Source organism: Scyliorhinus torazame, chromosome 30 (assembly GCF_047496885.1).
Source record: "Scyliorhinus torazame isolate Kashiwa2021f chromosome 30, sScyTor2.1, whole genome shotgun sequence".
Lineage (NCBI taxonomy): Eukaryota > Metazoa > Chordata > Chondrichthyes > Carcharhiniformes > Scyliorhinidae > Scyliorhinus > Scyliorhinus torazame.
Genome location: NC_092736.1, coordinates 244,777 through 270,851, shown reverse-complemented (window position 1 = coordinate 270,851; position 26,075 = coordinate 244,777). Strand labels below are relative to the sequence as shown.

The 26,075-nt window shown below is 44.1% G+C and overlaps 1 protein-coding gene across 4 annotated transcripts in view; it reads left to right on the top strand.

The window, feature by feature from the left end:
• The window catches only part of LOC140404293 (leucine-rich repeat-containing protein 49-like), a 216,432-nt gene that overhangs the window by 9,900 nt on the left and 180,457 nt on the right, over positions 1-26,075 (top strand). For all 4 annotated transcript variants that reach the window (XM_072492615.1, XM_072492614.1, XM_072492616.1 and 1 more), the window contains exons 4-6: positions 2,413-2,586; positions 3,721-3,826; positions 6,532-6,735. In XM_072492615.1, the coding sequence (XP_072348716.1) occupies positions 2,413-2,586; positions 3,721-3,826; positions 6,532-6,735 (484 nt within the window). The remainder of the gene's footprint in view (positions 1-2,412; positions 2,587-3,720; positions 3,827-6,531; positions 6,736-26,075) is intronic.

Sequence of the window (26,075 nt, the reverse complement as noted above, 5' to 3'; positions counted from 1 at the left end):
AGCATAGGAGAGGGTGCAGGACATAGCCCGCAATGAGCAAGGGAGAGGTAGAAGATATTGCTAGAACTTGGTAGCAGGACAGTCAGCACTTGAGAAAGATGTGTCAGCATCCAGTTAGCATGTTTGCTAGTCCTGTATTCACTGGAGTTTAGAAGAATGAGAGGATATCTCATTGAAAAGTATAAAATTTCGACAGGGCTGGATGGACTGGATGCAAGGCTGTTGTCTAGAACAAATGAAATGAAAATCGCTTATTGTCACAAGTAGGCTTCAAATAAAGTTACTGTGAAAAGCCCCTAGTCGCCACATTCCGGTGCCTGTTCGGGGAGGCTGATATGGGATACAAGTGGTTACAGTCTCAGGATATGGGGTAGGCCACTTAGGACTGAGATGAGGAGAAACCTCTTTGCTCAGAGGGTGGTAAACCTGTGGAATTCTCGACCACAGAAGGTTGTGGAGGCCAAGGTGCTAAATATATTTAAGAGGGAAATAGATTTCTAGACTCTAAAGGTATCAGAAGGTTTGGGGAAAGTGAGAGTATGAGGATGAGATAGAGAATTAGCCATGATCATATTGAATGGCGATGAAGGGCCGAATGGCCTACATCTGCTCCTATTCTGTATGTATCTATGCTTCATCAAACAATTTGTCCCATCTGAAATGCTAATCTTTTTTGACTTCAGTCACTGATCTGTAATGTTCCAGCATTTTCCACTTATTTTTAACATTTTCCAACTTTTGTGGTTTTGTATTTATCTAGATTTGTATGGAAGCAATGAGTCCATTGCTCATCCATATGATTCAACTGCTTTTACAAATACATATGTTGATGGCAGATATCATTTGGTTCATAATAAAATTCAGGCCAAACACTCAGCTCCACATATGGTGCAATGTTATTCTTTCCTATTTTATGGCGATGACCTCATATGCTAATTATTAAAACATTGTTTTTCTTGAAAATATGATGTTTTGAAAGTTTTCCAACATTCCAACTGCATTTGTTCACAGTTATATGCCTGAATGATATGATTTATGTTTTGAGATTTCTGGAGGAACTAGTTATATAGATTATGGCAGGCTATTTCACCTTGTCCAGAACAGTAAAACCAGGCAACGTGACTTGCGCTTGAAGAGGGGTAAAGTCAAAATAAATCTGCGGAAATAATATTTCAATAAGTGGGTTCTCAAACAATGGAGTAACTTTCCAGAGAGATTGTGGAAGCAGTCCTGAAGAGCATGTACAATACACGTCTTTGATTATATTAATGAGCTAGAACCAAGGTTCTCCACTTCCTGGGATGGGGGTCTGTGGATGGCCTGTGTGATTAGATTATCAGGGGAGTGCTAGCTCAGGGCAGACAATGTCTGATATGTATTTTCTCCATCACTGGCCCGAAGTGCTCCCCTCATCTTCCTCAAGTTGAGGGCAGCACGGTGGCGCAGTGGGTTAGCACTGCGGCCTCACGGTGCCGAGGTCCCAGGTTCGATCCCGGCTCTGGGTCACTGTCCGTGTGGAGTTTGCACATTCTCCCCGTGTTTGCGTGGGTTTCGCCCCCACAACCCAAAGATGTGCAGGCTAGGTGGATTGGCCATGTTAAATTACCTCTTAATTGGAAAAAATGAATTGGGTACTCTAAAATTATTTTTTTCAGGCTGTTTCCCCACTTCACTCTCAAAACTCTAGAGTCTGTTCCAAATGGTTTGAGTTTACAGACATTTCCAATACTCCTCAGTTCAAATGTCTTTTGTTAAGCTGTCAAACAAAGTTTTTTGTCTTCCTGTCGGAATATTTGTGCAGCATCTATATTCGTGTATCCTGGTTCCTTGCTACCATAGAGAAATAAATCAATAGAAAGTCAGTCTCCTTCCTCTGCTTCAAAATCTATTAAAATGTATCTCCTGTATTGTTTTGTGAAGTATCTATTTTGTCTGTCATTGCATCAAAGTCTTCAAGTGTAGTGAAACTGGGTTTCTGAAAAAATAATTTGCAAAGCAGGAGCAGATCGGGGGTCCTCTCAGCCTGTGAACTCTAATGATGCGATTGGACTTCATATTAAAATACAAAAATGTATTCAAAACAGCTAATTACAGAACTGCTGAGATATTTTGCATTATCAGCAAATCAGATGCTGATATCAATCCTGGAAAACATTGTTTCTCAAAAAAATAGGACGTGCATCTCCAGACAATTCAGCAAAAAAATAGTGAACATGTTCTATTTTCTATCCACTTAGTATTGCACATGTTTCTATTGTTGCAGTTGAAAGTCATTTATTTCTAGTGTTGAATTGAATTATTTGAATTTAAATTGGTAGAGCTCCACATTAAACAGTGTGTCAAGTACACACATTATGATGAGGCAAACTGCACATATGAAGATGCTGCATCCAGTTTTTATGTCGTTTACAGACACAATATGCCATGATGATCCATCTCACTACTACTCGGAATCAATGTCGCGGGTAACCGCTGGAGACATGCCGTCGCATGTTCCCCTCTCAGTAAAATGCAAGTCACGACAGGGCTCTCGTAGCGCTGTCCCTCCCCCATCTCACAGTCAAGGAACCCTGCCGTACTTACCAGGTACTGAGTTTATAAATCATTCTGTTTCAATTTGCAAAAGGGCTGATGTGTTGGCCTCATCCAATGAGACTGGAATACAAAGGATGGAAGTAATGTTGCCGCTGTGCAAGCATGTTCTTCAATCCCCTCTCCAGTACTCAACATTGAAACCTGGTGTGTGTAAGTGTGTGTGTGAGTGTGTATGTAAGTGTGTAAGTAGGGGGTGCAGCACAGATTCTCCAGAATGATACATAAAAGGTTTAAAACTATGAGAACAGGATTGTTGCACAGATTAGGCCTTTATTCCCTTGAACATAGATTATTAAGGGGGGAATCCTCTTTCTTATGATAATATGCTTGAATTGTGTATTTAAGATGATTAAAAAATGTGAAAGGGTAAATAGGGAGTAAGTATTTTCTTGTTGGTTAAGTCCAGGACAAGGGGGCGTTGCCGAAAAGAGCTATGTTATTCAGAGATGATGTCAGGAACTATCTCTTCACAGAACAATGTGGAAATTTGGAACACTTTCCCCCCCAAAAAACATTGAGGCTGGCTGTCAATTAAATTTTAATTTGAGTTTAATATTCTTTTGGCAAAGGTATTAAGAGTTATGGAACTAAGGTGGTTAGATGGAATTAGGTGACAGATAAGCTGTGGTCTGATTGGATGACAGAATTGGCTTGGTGTCTGAATGGCTGCCCCTGTGAATTTTGTGATAAGCTGAAAATCAACTTCACTAAGGAGCTTGCATCGCTTCTTCAGTCTGTAGAATTGACTCAATCCTGGGATGTTTATCATTTATTTATGTGGAGTGATTTTATTTTTGATTTGCATGTTTAATATAGTGTATCATTTTTTTTATTCTCGTATTTTTTAAAAATTTAGAGTACCCAATTCATTTTTCCCAATTAAGGGGCAATTTAGCGTGGCCAATCCACCTACCTGCACACCTTTGGGTTGTGAGGGTGAGACCCACGCAGACACGGGGAGAATGTGCAAACTCCACACGGCCAGTGACCCAGAGCCGGGATCAAACGTGGGACCTCGGCGCCGTGATAATGCAGTGTATCATAATGGGGTTTCTAATGTTCCGTATATTGTGTTGTAAATTTATAATAGATTTCTGCATAATTGGCATGATTATTATCTCCTAGGTGACCATGTAATTTTTTCTGAGATCCCTTCAACACCTGGAATTCCTGTTGTATATCGCACACCTGAGGAAAGGGCAGAGCACTCTGACAGGCTAAATTTAGACAGGTGAGTATTTTGGTATACGAGAAACATTTTTTCATAGTGGTGTGTGTAGTTTGTGGGATCTCGAGAGAATTAAGGTGTTTATAAATGAAGAAAAGACACCAAGTTTCAGTGTGCGCTTTAGTTCAGAGAATAGTCTGCTGCCTGAATGCTCCTCCAGGCTTTAAACTATATTTTGAGTTGTCATATTTTTGCCACACTTCTTTGTAACTTTTCTCCATCATAAATTCCTATATCCGTGTTTATGAAGGAAACGCTGTTGTCACGCGTGCTAACAATGCTGGTGCTGTGACCCTTCAGTGTTGCGCTTCCACATGTTTTGTTTCCACAGAAAGAAACTACAACAACTGACTTATTTTGCTTCTTAACTGATGTAACATTTGTTTATTTTAAGCTAATTGTCTCATTTGAAATCTTAAGTATGCACTTCATATAGTACTTGCGACACAGGAGGCCATTTGGCCCATGAAGTCCACACCAACTCTCTGAGCATCCAGTCAGTCCTGTTTCCCCTCCACTGTATCCCGTAGCCCTCCATATTAATTTCCTCCAAGGACCTATGCAGATCTTATGAAATAATCAATTGCCTCCTTGTCCAACAACCTGATAAGTAGTGGATTCCAGGCCATTAGCACTCACTGTATAAAGAAAAGTTCTTCACATCTCTGTACCTTTTTCCCAAAACCTTCAATCTTGCATCCCCTAGCTATTGTACAATTAGTTAATAGGAACAGCTTTTCTTTTGTGTATGTGTGTGTGTGACAAGTTTGAATTAAGTGGAGCAGATTGTGTTAACCTAATGCTGTGTCTAGCTGCTGAGTCATAACCGAGTGACAAATTTCTATTAGGTGATGGTATCATGGGACATGGAGCTAAGGCAGGTAAATAGAGTTCAGGTCTAATTGAATGCTGGAACAGACTGAACCGCGGCTCAGTGAATTCCTCCTGTTCCTGTGTTCCTCATTTCACATTTGTACTTGCTTGCTAAAGAAGTTGGGCAAATTAATGCAGAAGTCTAAGGATCCTGACAGAGTTTTTGAATGTGGCTCAGTACTCAGGCGAACAGAATGTAGCTAGGATTCTGCGGAACTTAGTGTTCACCTCAGTGCTGAGGTGTATCTCCAGCTGACTGAGAGTGGAAAGGCAGGGCGTGTCAATCAGGTTATTGCCGACTTTAGAATTTGCATGTTCAACAAATGCCACATTTATACCTGACGCCCATCAATTACTCTCTGCCAGGTCCAAGCCCTGAACACGCCAAGAAGTGCTGTCTGATCGTGTACTTGCTCGAGGTTCAATTAGGACTAGATTGAAACTAGCAAGTGTATTTTGTACATCATGGGCAGCACGGTAGCACAAGCGATTAGCACTGTTAGCTTCACAGCGCCAGGATCCCAGGTTCGATTCCCTGCTGGGTCACTGTCTGTGCGGAGTCTGCACGTTCTCCCCGTGTCTGTGTGGGTTTCCTCCGGGTGCTCCGGTTTCCTCCCACAGTCCAAAGATGTGCCGGTTAGGTGGATTGGCCATGGTAAATTGCCCTTAGTGACCAAAAAAGGTTAGGTGGGTTTATTGGGTGGCAGTGAGAGCTTAAGTGGGTCGGTACAGACTCGATGGGCTGAATGGCCTCCTTCTGCACTGTATGTTCTATGTCTCAAACACAAAATGGAAATTTCCTTTGTACCAACTGGTTATCAATCCAGGTCCAGAAAAGCCAGTAAAATAAGCAAAATACTGCAGAAGCTGGAATCTGAAGCAAAAACAGGGGACAGTGGAAAAACGCAGCAGGTCTAGCAGCATCAAGAAGAGAAAGCAGAGTTAACATTTCAAGTTCTTTGACTCTTTGTCAGAACTGAAGGCTAAAGAGATTGCAACAAAAAGTAGCTACTTTAGGAACAAAAGAGAGCCTGGTGTGTGAGGTTGAGGCGAGTGTGCACGGAGGTAATACATGAATGGGATATTTTTTAAAAAAGAGGGCTGAAGATGGAGGAGAAATGTCACAATCTAAAGTTGCTGAACCCAATGTCGAGTTCTGAGGGCTACCACGTTCCCAATCGGAAAATGAGATGCTGTTCCTCCAGCTTGTGTTGGGCTTCACAGGAGCCTTTGCAGCAGGCCAAGGATGGACATGAGAACAAGGTGCTGAGTTAAAATTGCAAGCAACAGGAATGTTGGGGTCATGCTTGCGAACTGAGCGAAGGAGTTCTGTAAAGTGGTCACCCTGTCTCTATTTAGTCTCCCCAATGTAGACGAGATCGCTATGGGAGCAGCAAATCAATAAACCAAATTGAAGGAAGTGTAAATGTAACGTTGCTTAACCTGAAAGGAGTATTTTGGGCTTTGAATGATGAGGAGGCAGGAGATAAAGAGGCAGAAAAGCCAATATTTGACCCCAAACCCCCCCCCAGTACCACAGTTCATTGATCTCTTTCATCCCAAGTCGCATGGAATGTCTCCTATTTATAAAAGAAGGCACATTCAAAAATAGTTGTACCTGAAATTACCATTGTGGATCTCCAGCATGTTCAACGAAAAACACTTTGAATTTCATATTGTTAGTAAATAACCACTTATTTTGGAAAGATAACTGTAGTTTTAAATTGGTTTGAATACTCAGCTCTTGTTGAAAAAATAAATATTTTTATCGATTGCATATTCCTTAATGTGCACATTTTACCATCAGCGATTTTGTATTTTTATTTGTTATTCAGGCGAAACCTAACAGTCTGTCCGATTCTGGAGGGTGAGCAGCAACTTCGCTTGTTGAATTTCCAGCACAATCTCATCACTCAAATCCAGCACCTATCCAATCTACGCCGCCTTATTTTTTTGGACCTTTACAATAATCGGATTGAGGAAATCTCTGGTCTTTCTTCTCTGAAGTCACTTCGCGTGCTTATGTTGGGCAAAAACAGGTATAAAACTTTGATTAAATTAGTGAGTACAGGAAATAGATTGCTTTATCACTTAGCCAGGCGAATGTCTGCTTAAGAGTGGGATGAAAAATTCTAAGGATAAGTACAGACAGATGATTCAAGGTAGTTTGGAACATAGTTTCTAATGGAACAATGAGTATGTTATTTTAAGCAAGATGAATAGTAAGAACTTCAAGTGCCTTTCTCTTGGAAGAGAAAATAATGCGTAATGCAAATTGTAGGATGCAGTTTTAGATAGACACTCTGTGCATGATTTACCTGGGAGTGGCAGCAGTCAGACACTTAGAATAATCTTTCACAGCAGATGAAATATGTTGCAAAAGTCTGGGATCAAGTGGATTATTCATAACTTGGGGAAGGAATAGCTGAGTGGGTTGATTGGCTTTCATATGTGATCTTGTTGTGCAGCTAGAGCAACTTCTGTGATGGTAAAGAGTTTGGATGAACTTCGCCTTGCATAAAGTAAATGGATATGGTGGTTGGAAACCTTTGCTTAAAAATTGACCTGTGGGTTGCAAGAACCTTTTGTACGGGATGTCAACATGGGTTGATCCTATGGTTCAATAATCCATCTCTTTAACCATTAGTTAGGGGCAGCAGGGTAGGACATGTGGATAGCACTGCGGCTTCACAGCGCCAGGGTCCCAGGTTCAATTCCCCGATGGGTCAGTCTGTGCGGAGTCTGTGCGTTCTCCCTGTGTCTGCATGGGTTTCCTCCGGGATGCTCCGGTTTCCTCCCACAGTCCCAAGACACGCAGGTTAGGTGGATTGGCCATGCTAAATTGCCCATAGTGACCAAAAAGGTTAGGAGGGGTTATTGGGTTATGGGGATCGGGTGGAAGTGAGGGCTTAAGTGGGTCGGTGCAGACTCGGTGGGCCAAACGGCCTCCTTCTGCACTGTATGTTCTATGTTCTATTCGTCATTTTAGATCATAGAACAGTACAGCATAGTACAGGCCCTTCAGCCCACGATGTTGTGCCAACCACTTATTCTCATCTAAGATCAACCTAACCTTTATCCTAATCTAAGATTAACCTAACAGAAATCTTTGGATCCTCGCTGTCTTCAGGTGATGTCCCGGAGGACTGGAGAATAGCCAATGTTGTTCCTCTGTTTAAGAAGGGTAGCAAGGATAATCCAGGGAACTACAGGCCGGTGAGCCTTACTTCAGTGGTAGGGAAATTACTGGAGCGAATTCTTCGAGACAGGATCTACTCCCATTTGGAAGCAAATGGACGTATTAGTGAGAGGCAGCATGGTTTTGTGAAGGGGAGGTCATGTCTCACTAACTTGATAGAGTTTTTCGAGGCGGTCACAAAGATGATTGATGCAGGTAGGGCAGTGGATGTTGTCTATATGGACTTCAGTAAGGCCTTTGACAAGGTCCCTCATGGTAGACTAGTACAAAAGGTGAAGTCACAAGGGATCAGGGGTGAGCTGGCAACGTGGATACAGAACTGGCTAGGTCATAGAAGGCAGAGAGTAGCAATGGAAGGATGCTTTTCTAATTGTAGGGCTGTGACCAGTGGTGTTCCGCAGGGATCAGTGCTGGGACCGTTGCTGTTTGTAGTATATATAAATGATTTGGAGGAAAATGTAACTGGTCTGATTAGTAAGTTTGCAGACGACACAAAGGTTAGTGGAATTGCGGATAGCGATGAGGACTATCAGAGGATACAGCAGGATTTAGATTGTTTGGAGACTTGGGCGGAGAGATGGCAGATGGAGTTTAATCCGGACAAATGTGAGGTAATGCATTTTGGAAGGTCTAATGCAGGTAGGGAATATACAGTGAATGGTAGAACCCTCAAGAGTATTGAAAGTCAGAGAGATCTAGGAGTACAGGTCCACAGGTCACTGAAAGGGGCAACACAGGTGGAAAGGTAGTCAAGAAGGCATACGGCATGCTTGCCTTCATTGGCCGGGGCATTGAGTATAAGAATTGGCAAGTCATGTTGCAGCTGTATAGAACCCTAGTTAGGTCACACTTGGAGTATAGTGTTCAATTCTGGTCGCCACACTACCAGAAGGATGTGGAGGCTTTAGAGAGGGTGCAGAAGAGATTTACCAGAATGTTGCCTGGTATGGAGGCCATTAGCTATGAGGAGCTGTTGAATAAACTCGGTTTGTTCTCACTGGAAATACGGAGGTTAAGGGGCGACCTGATAGAGGTCTACAAAAGGGGCATAGACAGAGTGGATAGTCAGAGGCTTTTCCCCAAGGTAGAGGGGTCAATTACTAGGGGGCATAGGTTTAAGGTGCGAGGGGCAAGGTTTAGAGGAGATGTACGAGGCAAGCTTTTTACACAGAGAGTAGTGGGTGCCTGGAACTCGCTACCGGAAGAGGTGGAAGCAGGGACGATAGTGACATTTAAGGGGCATCTTGACAAATACATGAATAGGATGGGAATAGAGGGATACGGACCCAGGAAGTGAAGAAGATTGTAGTTTAGACGGGCAGCATAGTCGGCACGGGCTTGGAGGGCCGAAGGGCCTGTTCCTGTGCTGTACATTTCTTTGTTCTAACCTACACCCCTTCAATTTACTGCTGTCTATGTGCCTGTCCTAGAGTCACTTAAATGTCCCTAAGACATGCCCTCCAATCTAGGCAGCATCCTGGGGTAAATCTCCTCTGCACCCTCTCCAAAGCATCCACATCCTTCCTATAAATGAAATGAAAAATGAAAATGAAATGAAAATCGCTTATTGTCACAAGTAGGCTTCAAATGAAGTTACTGTGAAAAGCCCCTAGTCGCCACATTCCGGCGCCTGTTCGGGGAGGCTGGTACGGGAAATAATGAGATGACCAAAACTGGACACGATATTCCCAAGTGTGGTCTAATCAGGGTTTTATAAAGCTGCAACAAAACCTCGCGGCTCTTAAACTCAATCCCCCTGTTAATGAACGCCAACACAACATACGCCTTCTTAACAACCCTATCAACCTGGGTGGCAATTTTGAAGGATCTATTTCCGTGGACCCCAAGATCCCTCTGTTCCTCCACACTTCCAAGAATCGGCCTTTAACCCTGTATTCAGCTTTCAAATCTGAACCTTCCAAAATGAATCACTTCACATTTATCTAGGTTGAACTCCATCTGCCACTTCTCAGCCCAGCTCTGCACCCTGTCAATATCCTGTTGTAACCTGCAACAGCCCTCAACACTATCTACAGCTCCACCAACCTTTGTGTCATTGGCAAACTCACTAACCCACCCTTCCACTTCCTCATCCAAGTCATTTATAAAAATCACAAAGAGCAGAGGTCCCAGAACAGATCCCTGCGGGACATCACTGGTCACCGCCCTCCAGGCGGAATATTTTCCATTCACCACCACTCGCTGTCTTCTTTCGGCCAGCCAATTCTGTATCCAGACAGCCAAATTTCCCTGTATCCCATGCCCCCTGACCTTTTGAGTGAGCCTACCATGGGGAATCTTATCAAATGCCTTACTGAAATCCTGTCTCTCAGAATCCTTTCTAGTAATTTGCTCACAACAGACGTAAGACTGACTGGTCTGTAATTCCTGGGGATTTCCCTGTTCCCTTTCTTGAGCAAGGGAACAACATTCGCCTCCCTCCAATCATCTGATACTACTCCAGTGGCGAGTGAAGACGCAAAGATCATCGCCAACGGCACAGCAGTCTCCTCCCTCGGAGATTTAAAAAGCGCGGGATCTGCGAGTCGGAGTGGAGATTTGAAAAGCGCGGGAGCTGCGAGTCGGAGCAGAGATTTAAAAAGCGCGGGAGCTGCGAGTTGGAGCGGAGATTTAAAAAGCGCGGGAGCTGCGAGTCGTAGCGGAGATTTAAAAAGCGCGGGAGCTGCGAGTCGGAGCGGAGATTTAAAAAGCGCGGGAGCTGCGAGTCGGAGATTTAAAAAGATCGCGGCCTAGTTTTGGGAGCCGTTCGGAGGAGGAGGGAGCAGTCTGTCAGGGAGAGAACCTGAGAACATCTAAGACCCTCAGAAGGTAAGTAAGTGATTTTTACTCATTTTTACTTTTATTACCTTTTCAAATTGTGTGTGTGTGGGGTGGGGAAACTGAAGTGACATCACAGAAAAGCTGTGACCTGAGTGGCTGGTTGGGAATCTACACTAAATTAAAAAAATTAAGCATTGGTAACTAATTAAACATAATTACTTAATTATAATTTAGAGGGGTATCTAAGCCAGAGATCGGAGAGTACTATATTTAGCTTTTATATTTATAGTAGAAATCTAGTGCTAGAAAACAGATAGTTAACAGTAACTTTAAATTTTTAAAAAAACTTTTAACTTTAATTTACTAATTAATTGACGCAATGTCAGTTAGAGGGGTGTAGTGCTCTGACTGCGAGATGTTGCAGGTCCGGGAGGCTTCCAGCGTCCCGGATGGCTTCATCTGCAGAAAGTGCACCCAACTGGAGCTCCTCACAGACCGCATGGTTCGGTTGGAGCAGCAATTGTATGCACTTAGGAGCATGCAGGTGGCGGAAAGCGTCATAGATCGCAGTTATATAAATGTGGTCACACCCAAGGTGCAGGCAGAGAAATGGGTGACCACCAGAAAGGGCAGGCAGTCAGTGCAGGAATCCCCTGTGGTTGTCCCCCTCTCGAACAGGTATACCCCTTTGGATACTGTCGGGGGGGATAGCCTATCAGGGGAAAACAGCAGCAGCCAGAGCAGTGGCACCACGGCTGGCTCTGATGTTCAGAAGGGAGGGTCAAAGCGCAGAAGAGCAATAGTAATAGGGGACTCTATAGTCAGGGGCACAGATAGGCGCTTCTGTAGACGTGAAAGAGACTCCAGGATGGTATGTTGCCTCCCTGGTGCCAGGGTCCAGGATGTCTCCGAACGGGTAGAGGGTATCCTGAAGGGGGAGGGCAAACAGGCAGAGGTCATTGTACATATTGGTACTAACGACATAGGCAGGAAGGGGCATGAGGTCCTGCAGCAGGAGTTCAGAGAGCTAGGCAGAAAGTTAAAAGACAGGACCTCTAGGGTTGTAATCTCGGGATTACTCCCTGTGCCACGTGCCAGTGAGGCTAGAAATAGGAAGATAGAGCAGCTAAACACGTGGCTAAACAGCTGGTGTAGGAGGGAGGGAGGGTTTCCGTTATCTGGACCACTGGGAGCTCTTCCGGGGCAGGTGTGACCTATATAAGGACGGGTTGCATCTAAACTGGAGAGACATAAATATCCTGGCCGCGAGGTTTGCTAGTGTCACACGGGAGGGTTTAAACTACTATGGCAGGGGGGTGGGCACGGGAGCAATAGGTCGGAAGGTGAGAGCATTGAGGGAGAACTAGGGAATAGGGACAGTGTGGCTCTGAGGCAGAGCAGATAGGGAGAAGTTGCTGAACACAGCGGGTCTGGTGGCCTGAAGTGCATATGTTTTAATGCAAGAGGTATTACGGGTAAGGCAGATTAACTTAGAGCTTGGATTAGCACTTGGAACTATGATGTTGCCATTACAGAGACCTGGTTGAGCGAGGGGCAGGATTGGCAGTGAAACGTTCCAGGATTTAGATGTTTCAGGTGGGATAGAGGGGGATGTAAAAGGGGTGGCGGAGTTGCGCTACTGGTTAGGGAGGATATCACAGCTGTACTACGGGAGGACACCTCAGAGGGCAGTGAGGCTATATGGGTAGAGATCAGGAATAAGAAGGGTGCAGTCACAATGTTGGGGGTTTACTACAGGCCTCCCAACAGCCAGCGGGAGATAGAGGAGCAGATAGGTAGACAGATTTTGGAAAAGAGTAAAAACAACAGGGTTGTGGTGATGGGAGACTTCAACTTCCCCAATATTGACTGGGACTCACTTAGTGCCAGGGGCTTAGACGGGGCAGAGTTTGTAAGGAGCATCCAGGAGGGCTTCTTAAAACAATATGTAGACAGTCCAACTAGGGAAGGGGCGGTGCTGGACCTGGTATTGGGGAATGAGCCCGGCCAGGTGGTAGAAGTTTCAGTAGGGGAGCATTTCGGGAACTGTGACCACAATTCAGTAAGTTTTAAAGTGCTGGTGGACAAGGATAAGAGTGGTCCGAGGGTGAATGTGCTAAATTGGGGGAAGGCTAATGATAATATTAGGTGGGAACTGAAGAACCTAGATTGGGGGCGGATGTTTGAGGGCAAATCAACATCTGACATGTGGGAGGCTTTCAAGTGTCAGTTGAAAGGAATTCAGGACCGGCATGTTCCTGTGAGGAAGAAGGATAAATACGGCAATTTTCGGGAACCTTGGATAATGAGAGATATTGTAGGCCTTGTCAAAAAGAAAAAGGGGGCATATGTCAGGGCTAAAAGGCTGGGAACAGACGAAGCCTGTGTGGAATATAAGGAGAGTAGGAAGGAACTTAAGCAAGGAGTCAGGAGGGCTAGAAGGGGTCACGAAAAGTAATTGGCAAATAGGGTTAAGGAAAATCCCAAGGCTTTTTACACATACATAAAAAGCAAGAGGGTAGCCAGGGAAAGGGTTGGCCCACTGAAGGATAGGCAAGGGAATCTATGTGTGGAGCCAGAGGAAATGGGCGAGGTACTAAATGAATACTTTGCATCAGTATTCACCAAAGAGAAGGAATTGGTAGATGTTGAGTCTGGAGAAGGGTGTGTAGATAGCCTGGGTCACATTGAGATCCAAAAAGACGAGGTGTTGGGCGTCTTAAAAAATATTAAGGTTGATAAGTCCCCAGGGCCTGATGGGATCTACCCCAGAATACTGAAGGAGGCTGGACAGGAAATTGCTGAGGCCTTGACCGAAATCTTTGGATCCTCACTGTCTTCAGGTGATGTCCCAGAGGACTGGAGAATAGCCAATCTTGTTCCTCTGTTTAAGAAGGGTAGCAAGGATAATCCAGAAAACTACAGGCCGGTGAGCCTTACTTCAGTGGTAGAGAAATTACTGGAGAGAATTCTTCGAGACAGGATCTACTCCCATTTGGAAGCAAATGGACGTATTAGTGAGAGGCAGCATGGTTTTGTGAAGGGGAGGTCGTGTCTCACTAACTTGATAGAGTTTTTCGAGGAGGTCACAAAGATGATTGATGCAGGTAGGGCAGTGGAGGTTGTCTATATGGACTTCAGTAAGGCCTTTGACAAGGTCCCTCATGGTAGACTAATACAAAGGTGAAGTCACACGGGATCAGGGGTGAGCTGGCAAGGTGGATACAGAACTGGCTAGGTCAAAGAAGGCAGAGAGTAGCAATGGAAGGATGCTTTTCTAATTGTAGGGCTGTGACCAGTGGTGTTCCGCAGGGATCAGTGCTGGGACCTTTGCTGTTTGCAGTATATATAAATGATTTGGAGGAAAATGTAACTGGTCTGATTAGTAAGTTTGCAGACGACACAAAGGTTAGTGGAATTGCGGATAGCGATGAGGACTGTCAGAGGATACAGCAGGATTTAGATTGTTTGGAGACTTGGGCGGAGAGATGGCAGATGGAGTTTAATCCGGACAATTGTGAGGTAATGCATTTTGGAAGGTCTAATGCAGGTAGGGAATATACAGTGAATGGTAGAACCCTCAAGAGTATTGAAAGTCAGAGAGATCTAGGAGTACAGGTCCACAGGTCACTGAAAGGGGCAACACAGGTGGAGAAGGTAGTCAAGAAGGCATATGGCATGCTTGCCTTCATTGGCCGGGGCATTGAGTATAAGAATTGGCAAGTCATGTTGCAGCTGTATAGAACCTTAGTTAGGTCACACTTGGAGTATAGTGTTCAATTCTGGTCGCCACACTACCAGAAGGATGTGGAGGCTTTAGAGAGGGTGCAGAAGAGATTTACCAGAATGTTGCCTGGTATGGAGGGCATTAGCTATGAGGAGCGGTTGAATAAACTCGGTTTGTTCTCACTGGAACGACGGAGGTTGAGGGGCGACCTGATAGAGGTCTACAAACTATGAGGGGCATAGACAGAGTGGATAGTCAGAGGCTTTTCCCCAAGGTAGAGGGGTCCTATACTAGGGGGCATAGGTTTAAGGTGAGAGGGGCAAGGTTTAGAGTAGATGTACGAGGCAAGTTTTTTACACAGAGTGTAGTGGGTGCCTGGAACCCGCTACCGGAGGAGGTGATGGAAGCAGGGACGATAGTGACATTTAAGGGGCATCTTGACAAATACATGAATAGGATGGGAATAGAGGGATACGGACCCAGGAAGTGTAGAAGATTGTAGTTTAGTCGGGCAGCATGGTCGGCACGGGCTTGGAGGGCCTGTTCCTGTGCTGTACATTTCCTTGTTCTTTGTTCTGGTAGTAACCTTGGGTATATCCCGTCAGTCCCAGGGGACTTATCTATCCTGATGCTTTCAAAATTTCCAGCACATCCTCCTCAATATCAACCTGTTTGAGCCTATTAACCTGGCTCACGCTGTTCTCACGAGCAACAAGGTCCCTCTCTCTGATGAATACTGAAGCAAAATATTAATTTAGGGCCTCCCCTACGTCCTCAGACTCTGGGCACAATCCACTATCCCTGATCAGCCCTTCTCTCACTCTGATCATCCTTTTACTTCTCACATAAGTGTAGAACGCCTTGGGGTTTTCCCTAATCCTTACCGCCAGGGCATTTTCATGCCCCTCTTCTCGCTCTCCTAAGTCCATTTTTGAGTTCCTTCCTGGCTACCTTGTAACCCTCCAGAGCCGAGCCAGATCCTTGCTTCCTCAACCTTACGTAAGCTTCCTTCTTCCTCTTGACTAGTAGCTCCACTTCTCTTGTCATCCAAGACATTACTTCCTTGTCTCAGTGGGATATTTTGTAAGTACTGGAGTATTACTGAAAAAGACATTTTGTCAAAGCTTTTCATCTTGCACTCTTCAAGACAATCTCAAGAATACCAATGTCGGGAAATAACAACTTTATACTGTATGAGAAGAGTGTATTGATTGGTTGGCAAGTGGACTTTGGTAAAGGTAGTGCCATGGAGAATGCATCAGTTAATGGTGAATGACAGTTAATTACCAAGTATTGTTTGTAAATTTAAACCAGGCATCTTGACTCTGGTCAAGGCATTGCCTTGAGGATTGTTCCAACAAATGGCCATGACTTCTTTTGTTCACCTGAAACAGCTGCAATGTGTGTACATGTCCTTTTTGTCTGCAAAGAACAGGGCTTTATGTATTAATTGAAATTTTTTTTTTTTTAGAGTACCCAATTCATTTTTTCCAATTAAGGGGCAATTTATCGAGGCCAATCCACCTACCCTGCACATCTTTGGGTTATGGGGGCGAAACCTACGCAAACACAGGGAGAATGTGCAAACTCCACACGGACAGTGACCCAGAGCCGGGATCGAACCTGGGACCTCGGCGCCGTGAGGCAGCAGTGCTAACCCACTGCGCCACCGTGCTGCCCTATGTATTAATATATGTAGCTTCCAGTATACGCAAATGTGCCACACTATGAGGCAACTTACAATTTTAAATTGGTTGTCAGTGCAATTTGTAGCACATTGAAGATTATTTCGCAAATGTTGCCCACTTGCAGAATGACATCCAATGTCATTTGAGTTTTGCAAGCACAGACTGATTGGGTATGTTCTGTGCTTTGCCCATTGCAAACAGTGGAAGGAAATGTTGTTTGATGTAGTTTAGGAATTTCAATACTGGTATGATGCTAGATATGTACGTATCAAAAACTGGCGAGTTGCACAGGTGACAATGAAATGTGTCTGTTGTGCATTTCATTACAGGTTGAATTTTTAAAATGTTTTATTCGTTCATGGGATGTGGGCATCGCAGGCTGTGCCAGCATGTATTGCCCATCCCTAATTGCCCCTGAGGGGCAGTTAAGAGTCAACCACATTGCTGTGGGCCTGGAGTCACATATAGGCGAGACCAGGTAAGAATGGACGATTTCCTTCCCTAAAGGACATCAGTGAACCAGGTGGACAATCGACAATGGTTTCATGATCATCACTAGACTTTTGAACCTGGGACCCCGGAGCAGTACCCTGGGTCTGTAGATTACTAGTCCAGTGACAATACCACTACGCCACCTCCTCCCTCTCCAGGATTGTGGTTTGTAAGATGTGTTGTCATTGCTAAGTGCCAGGATAAGTGACATAGGTGACCACGGACTTCCAAACTTTCCGATCATAGCATTGGCGGATAACCTTGTTGCTGCAGTTCTGGTTAAGCCAGATTTTAATGACTACCTGCAGTTCATGGGCATCCAAACTAAACCAGGTTTAACAGGAATGGTGGAAATCCAAGTCATGCTGTTTTCTTGATCAGAATTGTTCAGAATGACCATATTTGATGAGGGAAAAGAGAAGCTTGAGGTGGTTTCTCATTGCCTTCCTCACATGTTTGAAGGAAATACAATCCCTCTTCCCAGCCAATCCTCTGCCTTGCACCAGCCACCTGTTTGTCTTCCACGTTCATAGCCCCTCTGCCTTCAGCACTAGAATATGCTGGATCCACCATTGTCCTTTCTCGTAACCCTGAGCACGGAACTCTCTAGGTACAACCAGCCAGCCAGCTGGACCTGGGACTCATAAAAGGGCAAGATTGACCACGTCTGGTGGTCATTCAGATATCGCTACTATTTCTGTGCATCAGTAAAATAACTAACGTAAAAACAATGTGTTGCAGTTGCTAAAAATCTGTAATGTAAGCAGCAAATGTCAGAAATACTCAGCTTTATGCGCGGACAGAGAAAGAGGGTTGATATTTTCGGGCTGACTAAAAGCCGTCAACCTGAAACATTAAGTCTTGCCCGCCACAAATGCTGCCTGGCCTGCTGAATATTATCTGTTTCAAGTCAGATAAATAAACTGGTGTCTCAGCATGCTCTTCTCAGATACTGAGAATGCATTAGCTAAGTAATGTATCTTGATCACCTGACTCATTGTAGTTCTCCCATCTTGGTTTTGTAACCCTTTATACGCTTGTCCACTGATCTAATAATTGCAGTTTTGATATTTTCAGTTGACTCCATCAATCCTCCTTCCAGCCTCAACAGATTCTTTTAGGGGACAGTCCTGATTTGAATGAACATTTGTATACAAAAATGTTTCCTGACATCACTCTTAACTGATCTGTTATTTTAATGTTATTCCCCTTACTCTTGATTCCACCAGAGGAAGTAGTGTCAACCTATGCCAAGTCACTGTGTGTCTTTAAGACAGAGATAGATAGGTTCTTGATTAATAAGGGGATCAGGGGTTTGGGGAGAAGGCAGGAGAATAGGGATGAGGAACATATCAGCTGTGATTGAATGGCAGAGCAGATTCGATGGACCTATGGCCTAATTCTGCTCCTTTGTCTTAAGATCAAAATCACCTTGAGTACATTTCCCTAAAAGAAGTGAAGCTAGTCAGTGCAGCCTATCTTCATGCCCTAATCCTTTACGATCTTGAAGCACAACCATAGTCATATCAAATGCCTTAGTTGAATTTTTGAGGAGGTGGGTGGCACGGCGGCGCAATGGTCAGCACTGCTGCCTCATGGCGCCAAGGACCCAGGTTCGATCCTGGCCCCGGGTCACTGTCCGTGTGGAGTTTCCACATTCTCCCCGTGTTTGTGTGGGTTTCGCCCCCACAATGTGCAGGGTAGGTGGATTGACCACGCTAAATTGCCCCTTAATTGGAAAAATTGTGAGGAAGTAACGAATGTAAGGTCTAGAAGCTGGGTGAACTGGGTCCATGTTCGTCAAATAATACCTAAGAATAGTGTTATGGGCAGGTCAAATAGTAAGCATGCAGACACCCTATAGGGAAAGAATTAAAGCCACTGGTGAAACATAGAGATCTAGGTGTTTAGTGATCAGTCTCTAAATGACCAATGTTATGAAGCTGTAGCTAAAGCAAAGCAGGTTCTCGGGTCACAATACAGTTTACTCTAAAGCAAAGCATAATATTTTGTCTTTGTACAAGACCCTGGCCAGACCTGAGTGAGAATACTGTACCAGGTTTGCTCACATCACACAGTGATATTGAACATAGGAACAAGAGTAGGTCATTTAACCCCTCGAGCCTATTCTATCATTCAGTGTGATTGTGGCTGTATTGTGAACTAACTCCAGATAGCTCTCTTTATTCGTATATCTCTGATGTGGAGATGCCGGCATTGGACTCGGGAGCACAGTAAGAAGTCCGGAAGGGTCCCTGAATTCCCACATCACAAAAGAGGGACATGACATGGGTCTGAGATCTCCTGCCATGACCTATCCCTTAAGTTAACTTACAACAACTGCAATGAGATAAAGAGAAAAAGGAAAAGAAAAACTACTTACCAGTCACCAGTCAATCACTTACCTGCTGGTCGCAGTGAATGAGTTGACTTCTTCCAGAATCAATCTGCTGGACGTGGTAGCCTTCTTTATCCCTGCTTGTCCTCCTCACGGTGCCTTTTTTTTTGGTTAAAGGAGGAGGGAGGGAGGGACACACGAATGTGGTGTTTCGGGCTTAACCGCTCTTTGACACCAGTTCTTCGGCTACCCACAGAACAGTCGAGGTGACTGAGCTGACTTCTTCCAGAATCCTCGTCTGCCTCTACTGGACGATAATCTTATTCCTGTTTGTCACTGGAGGGGTTCTTCAGTAAAATCATGGCTGGTCTGATTGTGCATTTAACTCTACTTCCCTGTCTGTCCCCCTTAACTCCATGTTGATCAAAATCTGTTTAACTCCGCCTTGACTATATTCAATGAGCCATCTTCTACTGCTTTCTTTGGAAGAGAATTCCAAAGACTAACGGCCCCTGGAGAGAGGAAATTCATCCTCATTTCCATCTTAAATGGAATATCTCTTATTTTTAACCTGAGCCTCCTAATTAGAGAATACCCCATGAGAAGACGCATCCTCAAAGTGGTGGCATTTGCGAGTTTGCGTGATGTACAGCGTACAATGTTGTGCATGAATTTCACCGTGTGGCTTTTTGTATTACCACTCTTGCTATATTTATTTGGTTATAAATATGGCGGTCAATATGGTCGCCTTTCTTAATCCTAATTCTGAGTATACTTTCAGAGTTGCCAGGTATCTCTCGATGCCGCCACAAGGTTCAACCCGAATACCGATCAAAGAGCCAATACACCAGTTAGTTAGTTCAAAGTCAATACTATTTATTTCCACACACAGTAAGATCTACTCATGCACAACAGTACTACAAACTAAACTATCTCTAACTCTAACACCTATACTTAACTTTGGGTGCCCACCCAGTCAGAGGAACAATGGCCGTTGTTCGGATCTGAGGCTGTTGGGTTCGAAGAGATAACAGGAGAACAGCTAAGGTCATCCGTCTGGTAGCGAGCGTTGACCTTGAACTTACTTGCTTCTGGTGATGCTGGTGGATGGGGGTCTCTGCTTGAGAGCCAAATCCAAGCGAGCGAATCTCTGGTGGGGGTTCCTTAAACTTGGAGGGGCTTCGCACGCTTTTAGGCGGGCCTTAAACTTGGTCCCAATTAATTGGGCAGCTTCTCGATCATGGTCATCGATCTAAACCAATAAAGGGGTGGGTGCCCTGATGGCTGGGCATGTCTTCGGTGGCCGTTGGCCTTGCTTTGTTTGTGTCTTTCGGTTGGGGTACTGGAGCCGGGATGTCTGCGACCGTATCAACTACCTGAGTGTTAGTCCTTTGTTCCTCGGAGATGGGTCATCAATATGCTAATCGACCCAGAGTTTCGATTCCGTCTGGTAACTGCTTCCCAAATATACATTCAGGCTCTGTGCCTGCTTGTTGTTTAGTATTGTCCACATTTCCCTAGAGTCTCTGTGAGCACCCATTTTGTGTTCTGAAAGTGGCCATCCCAGATGGCTACACCACGCCACTTCCTTAACATTGGATTAACATTTTCCCAATGACCGATGTTAGAATAACTGGCCTATAGTATCCTGTTTTCTGTCTCCCTCCTTTCTTGAGTAGTCGTATTACATTTGCAGTTTTCCAGTTTGCTGGGACTTTTCCACAATCTATGGAATTTTGGAAGATTGCAACCAATGTATCCCCTATTCCTACAGTCATTTCTTATAAGATGCTAGGATGCATTTCATCGTGTCAGGGGACTTGTCAGCCTTTAGCATCATTAGCTTTCTAGTACTTTTTCTCTAATGATGTCTTAAATTTTTCCTTCCCTTTTGCCTCTTTGTTTTCTACAATTCTAGCGCTGCTTTCCGTGTCTTCTGCTGTGAAGACAAATACAAAATAGTTGTTCACAGCTTTGCAATAATTCCTCAGTTTCACTATCTTAAGTGACAAACACTTTCTTTAATTAATATAAAGCAAAATACTGCAGGTGCTGTAAATCTGAAATGCTTACTTTAACTACTCTCTTCCTTTTTATACACTTGTAGAAGCTTTTGCATTACTATAGAACATACAGTGTAGAAGGAGGTCGTTTGGCCCATCGAGTCTGCACCAACCCACTTAAGCCCTCACTTCCACCATATCCCAATAACCCCTCCTAACCTTTTTTGGTCAATAAGGGCAATTTAGCATGGCCAAACCACCTAACCTGCACGTCTTTGGACTGTGGGAGGAAACAGGAGCACCCGGAGGAAACCCACGCAGACACGGGGAGAACGTGCAGAATCCGCACAGACAGTGACCCAGCGGGGAATCAAACCTGGGACCCTGGAGCTGTGAAGCCACAGTGCTACTTTGCAGCCCTAATTCTGCTTATTCTGCTTTTCTTGCTAGTTTTCCCGCTGTGTTGATGAAGAACAATTATTCAGACTTCAAGTTACACAAAGACAGAACTAAGCTTGATGTTGGGGTTTTTTCTTCCCCCAGAGAATTAGAAACTTATGAAGTAAATTGTCGATTTTGCTCTATTACTGCGAGCATAAATTATAACCTTGCACAAGAAATAGGTACCCAATACTGTACATCATGGTGAAAGTGATCTCCTAGACAAGTTTTGATTGGTTAAGAGGGCAGAAAAGGATTTGTTTTCTTTTTTTGCTTCCAAATTAACCTGGGTTTTTATCTGTTTTTACATTTCAGAAGATTAGCTGCTTCTGTGTGGATGGAAAGTTATGTTGTCCATAAGACATTGGTGTACAAACTAGTAGGAGATCTGTACCTGCCCATCATTTTCAAATGCTTGCGTTTCTAGAAATTCTGATCATAAATATAAACATTTTCCATATTTGCCTCATTTTCCATATTTGTCCCAATTTAACGTACATTCTGATATAATAATTGAAGCTGAATACTTTTACTTGAATGTTTGCATGGAAGTTATAAGTTTAAAACACCAGAAACTGAAATCCTGTTACATTTAGAAACAAATTCTCTGAGCAGAATGTTTATCATGCAAACATAAAGAAAAGCTGAAAGAGAACCATTTCCTGCTCTACTGAACCCATTTTCACTCCTTTCCCCCTAATGTCAGCTGATATTAGAAGAGACTTCCACCTCCACCAGATTCTCTGTGATGCCATGGGAAAACACTGGTCCAGAATATGTCTGGAGCAATGTGGCCACCTTATTCAATATAAGGTTTGAATGAGCCATTTTCCCCAGTTGAACATGACTAAGACTCGCCGTGACCATCGCCCTTTCGACAACTCCGCACTAGTACCATTGACTTTATTCCCTTCTCCAGCCAAACACCAGTTAAGTCATCTGACTGTCTTAATTGATTCCAAGCTGTGTTTCTAGGCCCATAACCTCTCCATCACACAGGCCACTTAATTCCACTTCCATAACGTTAACCATTTCTACCACATTTTCAGTCTGTTTCACTGATATCTTCATCCATCTTTGTCACTGTCAACTTCAAATGCTCCAATTCTCACCTGATTGGCTCCCCATTCTCCATATCCTGCCCCACTTGGCTATCACTGATCTACATCAGCCCTTGAACACCAACGTTCTCAAATTTAACATTTTCATTCTCAGATTTAAACCCCTTAATGGTCTCACCCTTTCTACCTCCAGACCACAGCCCTCATATCCCCCAAACCTGCTATTTCTCTGTCTTTTGGCTCATGCATCATGCTCCTGTTCCCTCTGTCTCAACATTGGCGACTTTCAGCCAATTAGGCTTATTCTTTATCTCCTTAATCCACTCTGACTCTACTTTTTTCTCCTTTTCAATTCCATCTGACCAAGCTTTTGTTTGCTCCCAATGGCGTCTTCTCCCCTGTCCATTTGTTTTGACTAGGTCTTTATGAAGTGCTGTGGGGAATCTTCCAAAATTATTAAACCATCAATTAAAAAAAAAAAAATTTTTTTTAGAGTACCCAATTTATTTGTATCTTTTTTTCCAATTAAGGGGCAATTTAGCGTGGCCAATCCACCTAGCCTGCACAACTTTGGATTGTGGGGGTGAGATCCACGCTGACACGGGGAGAATGTGCAAACTCCACACGGACAGTGACCCAGAGCCGGGATCGAACCTGGGACCTCGGCATCGTGAGGCATCAGGGCTACTCACTGTGCCTCCGTGTTGCCCTAAACCATTAATTTGATGCTCTTCAAGCATTCTTTGTCACAGCTTTGTTTCCCAAAGTGGACTTAGTGCATCTTGACTCCAGAAGGTCGTGAGCAGAACAGGAGATTTATAGTGAGTTTGATAATTTATATTTGTGGAAGAAATGGCCATTAAACTGAATAAATTAGTAAATCTGTATTTATTTTCCTCCCTCACTAATTTTGAATATTTTCTCCTGTTTCGGCTGTAACACGTTCTCAGTGAACTCTGGCAGCTGCTGCCATTGCCACTGTCACTCTCAAGGTGGCCACCAGGAGGCAGGTGATAGTGTAGGATTACTCTGACATTTTGAGCTAGGTGGAATACTTCCAATTTTTTAATTTATCCAATTATGGGACAATTTAGCGTGGCCAGCCTACCTACCTTGCACATCTTTGGGTTGTGGGGGTGAGACCCACGCAGACATAGGATTTACAGTGCAGAAGGAGGCCATTTGGCTCATCGAGTCTGCACCAACCCTTGGAAAGAGCACCCTAAGCCCACACCTCCACCCTGTCCCTGTGACCCCACCTAAGCTTTTTGGACACTAAGGGAAATTTAGCAAGGCCAATTCACCTAACCTGCACATCTTTGGACTGTGGGAGGAAACCGGAGCACCCGGAGGAAACCCACGCAGACACGGGGAGAACGTGCAGACTCCGCACAGCCAGTCACCCAAGCTGGGAATCAAACCTGGGACCCTGGAGCTGTGAAGCAACAGTGCTATCCACTTGTGCTACCGTGCTGCCCTAAAAGCCACATGTCAGTGGAATTTATTTGTATTCCTTCCAAACAACACGGTGGATATACATATATCACATGGACTGCAACAGTTCAAGAAGGCAGCTCACCATCCAGGCATTTAGACATGGGAAATAAATGCTGACATTGCCAAAGGTGCTCGCATCACATTTCATTTGCACCAAATTATAACTACCAAGTAAATTGTCCAAACAATTCAAAATTCTGATTTATACTGACCACGTGTTCCATTAGCCTCCACAAGGGGTCACTAAGATAGCACAAAATTGAACTTTTCAACCAGTTGTGCGATTGTTAAATTCAATTGTAGCCAGAGCTGTGTGACATTCTACTGAGCTTTCAATTGTGTTTAAAACATTTTTCATCCAAACGTAGAATTATATTTTATCACAGTTTAACACAATTAATTGCCAGACTTCAAATTAGTCCTGTTATTTCATAGAATTTCATTTCATAGAATTTACAGTGCAGAAGGAGGCCATTCGGCCCATCGAGTCTGCACCAGCTCTTGGAAAGAGCACCCTACCCAAGCCCACACCACAACCCAGTAACCCCACTCAACCAACACTAAGGGCAATTTATCACGGCCAATCCACCTAACCTGCACATCTTTGGACTGTGGGAGGAAACCGGAGCACCCGGAGGAAACCCACGCACACACGGGGAGAACGTGCAGACTCCGCACAGACAGTGACCCAGCTGGGAATCGAACCTGGGACCCTGGAGCTGTGAAGCAATTGCGCTAACCGCTATGCTACCGTGCTGCTATCTTTTAGAAAAGTTTTCTGAAGTAAGAGGATGGCCCCAGCTGGAGACCTGGATTTAACTCTTTCCCAAGTGGATGTTTCTGTATTTGCTGGATTGGTCACTTCTGACACGAAAAACTCGCCCACTCAAAGGCTGCCCTGTGCAGAAACGCAAATCACCAGAACCCAAAGATTAGGAGCGGGAGCAGCCAATCAACCCCTCGAGCCTGCTCCACCATCCAATAAGATCATGGCTGATCTGGTTGTGGCCTCAGCTACACCTGTGCCCCCCCCAAACCCTTATCTACCTTGTTATATGAATAAAATTGAAATGATGCTTTTAAAATGGTCTCGGTTTAGCTCAGTTGGCTGGACAGCTGGTTCGTGATGCAGAGTGAAACCAACAGCGTGGGTTCAATTCCCGTACCGGCTGAAGTCATTCATGAAGGCCCCGCCTTCTCAACCTTGCCCCACGCCTGAGGTGTTGTAACCCTCCGGTTAAATCACCACCAGCCAGCTTTCCCCCTCAAAGGGGACAGTAGCCTGTGGTCTTCTGGGACTATGTTGACTTTACTAAACAAAAATGTTGCACCTCATGGCTTTTTCCAGCTCACACAAAATCTCTGAAATTCGTTTGAAAGAACCTGTAACTCCTTATTTATAAACAAAGTGCCTTAAAGTCTTGCCATTTCCAGCTGTACAGTAAGAGCTGCTTGCCAAGGTCCTTCAGAATTTATGAAGTTACCAACTTATAAGTTTAATAAAAAAAGGCTATTTGCATTGGTAAGGGGATGCTGAATATAATTACATTATTTTATTATTTATCATGTGAGTGTCGCTGGGAAGGCCAGCATTTATTACCAATTCCTAATCACTCTTATTGCAAGTCTCTGGGATGGTGTTAAAGAGCTGCCTTTGCAAGTGTTCCAAATGCTTTGTTCAGTAATTCTAATACATTTCTTTGATTTCACAGTACTTTTCTCTGTGTGTTTCAGTGACATTGCATGTCATTGCTAAATGAACTAGATTTAGTGGATGTTTTTAGGTTAAAAGGAAACAGAATGAGGTAAACTCTCTTATTAATATGCCAGCTACAAGGAGAACTGCACAAGTGTGTCACATAAGTATGCTGAAATAATGTTATGACAGGAAGGATAACCAACCAATGACTACTTCAGGATGTAAAGAAGGAAAAGAGTTATATGATCATACCTGAGGATTCAAATGATGAGACTTAATTTGGAAGTTTTCAAATTAAACCACCAGTAATAACACTTGTCAATACAGAGGTGCCAAAAATTGGATAAAATATTACACCATCTTCCAGCAGTCTCGGGGTGATATGATCAAATTGCTGGAAGAATATGAGCCAATGTGTAAAGATAGACCTGGACAAACTACTTCAGCTGTGCA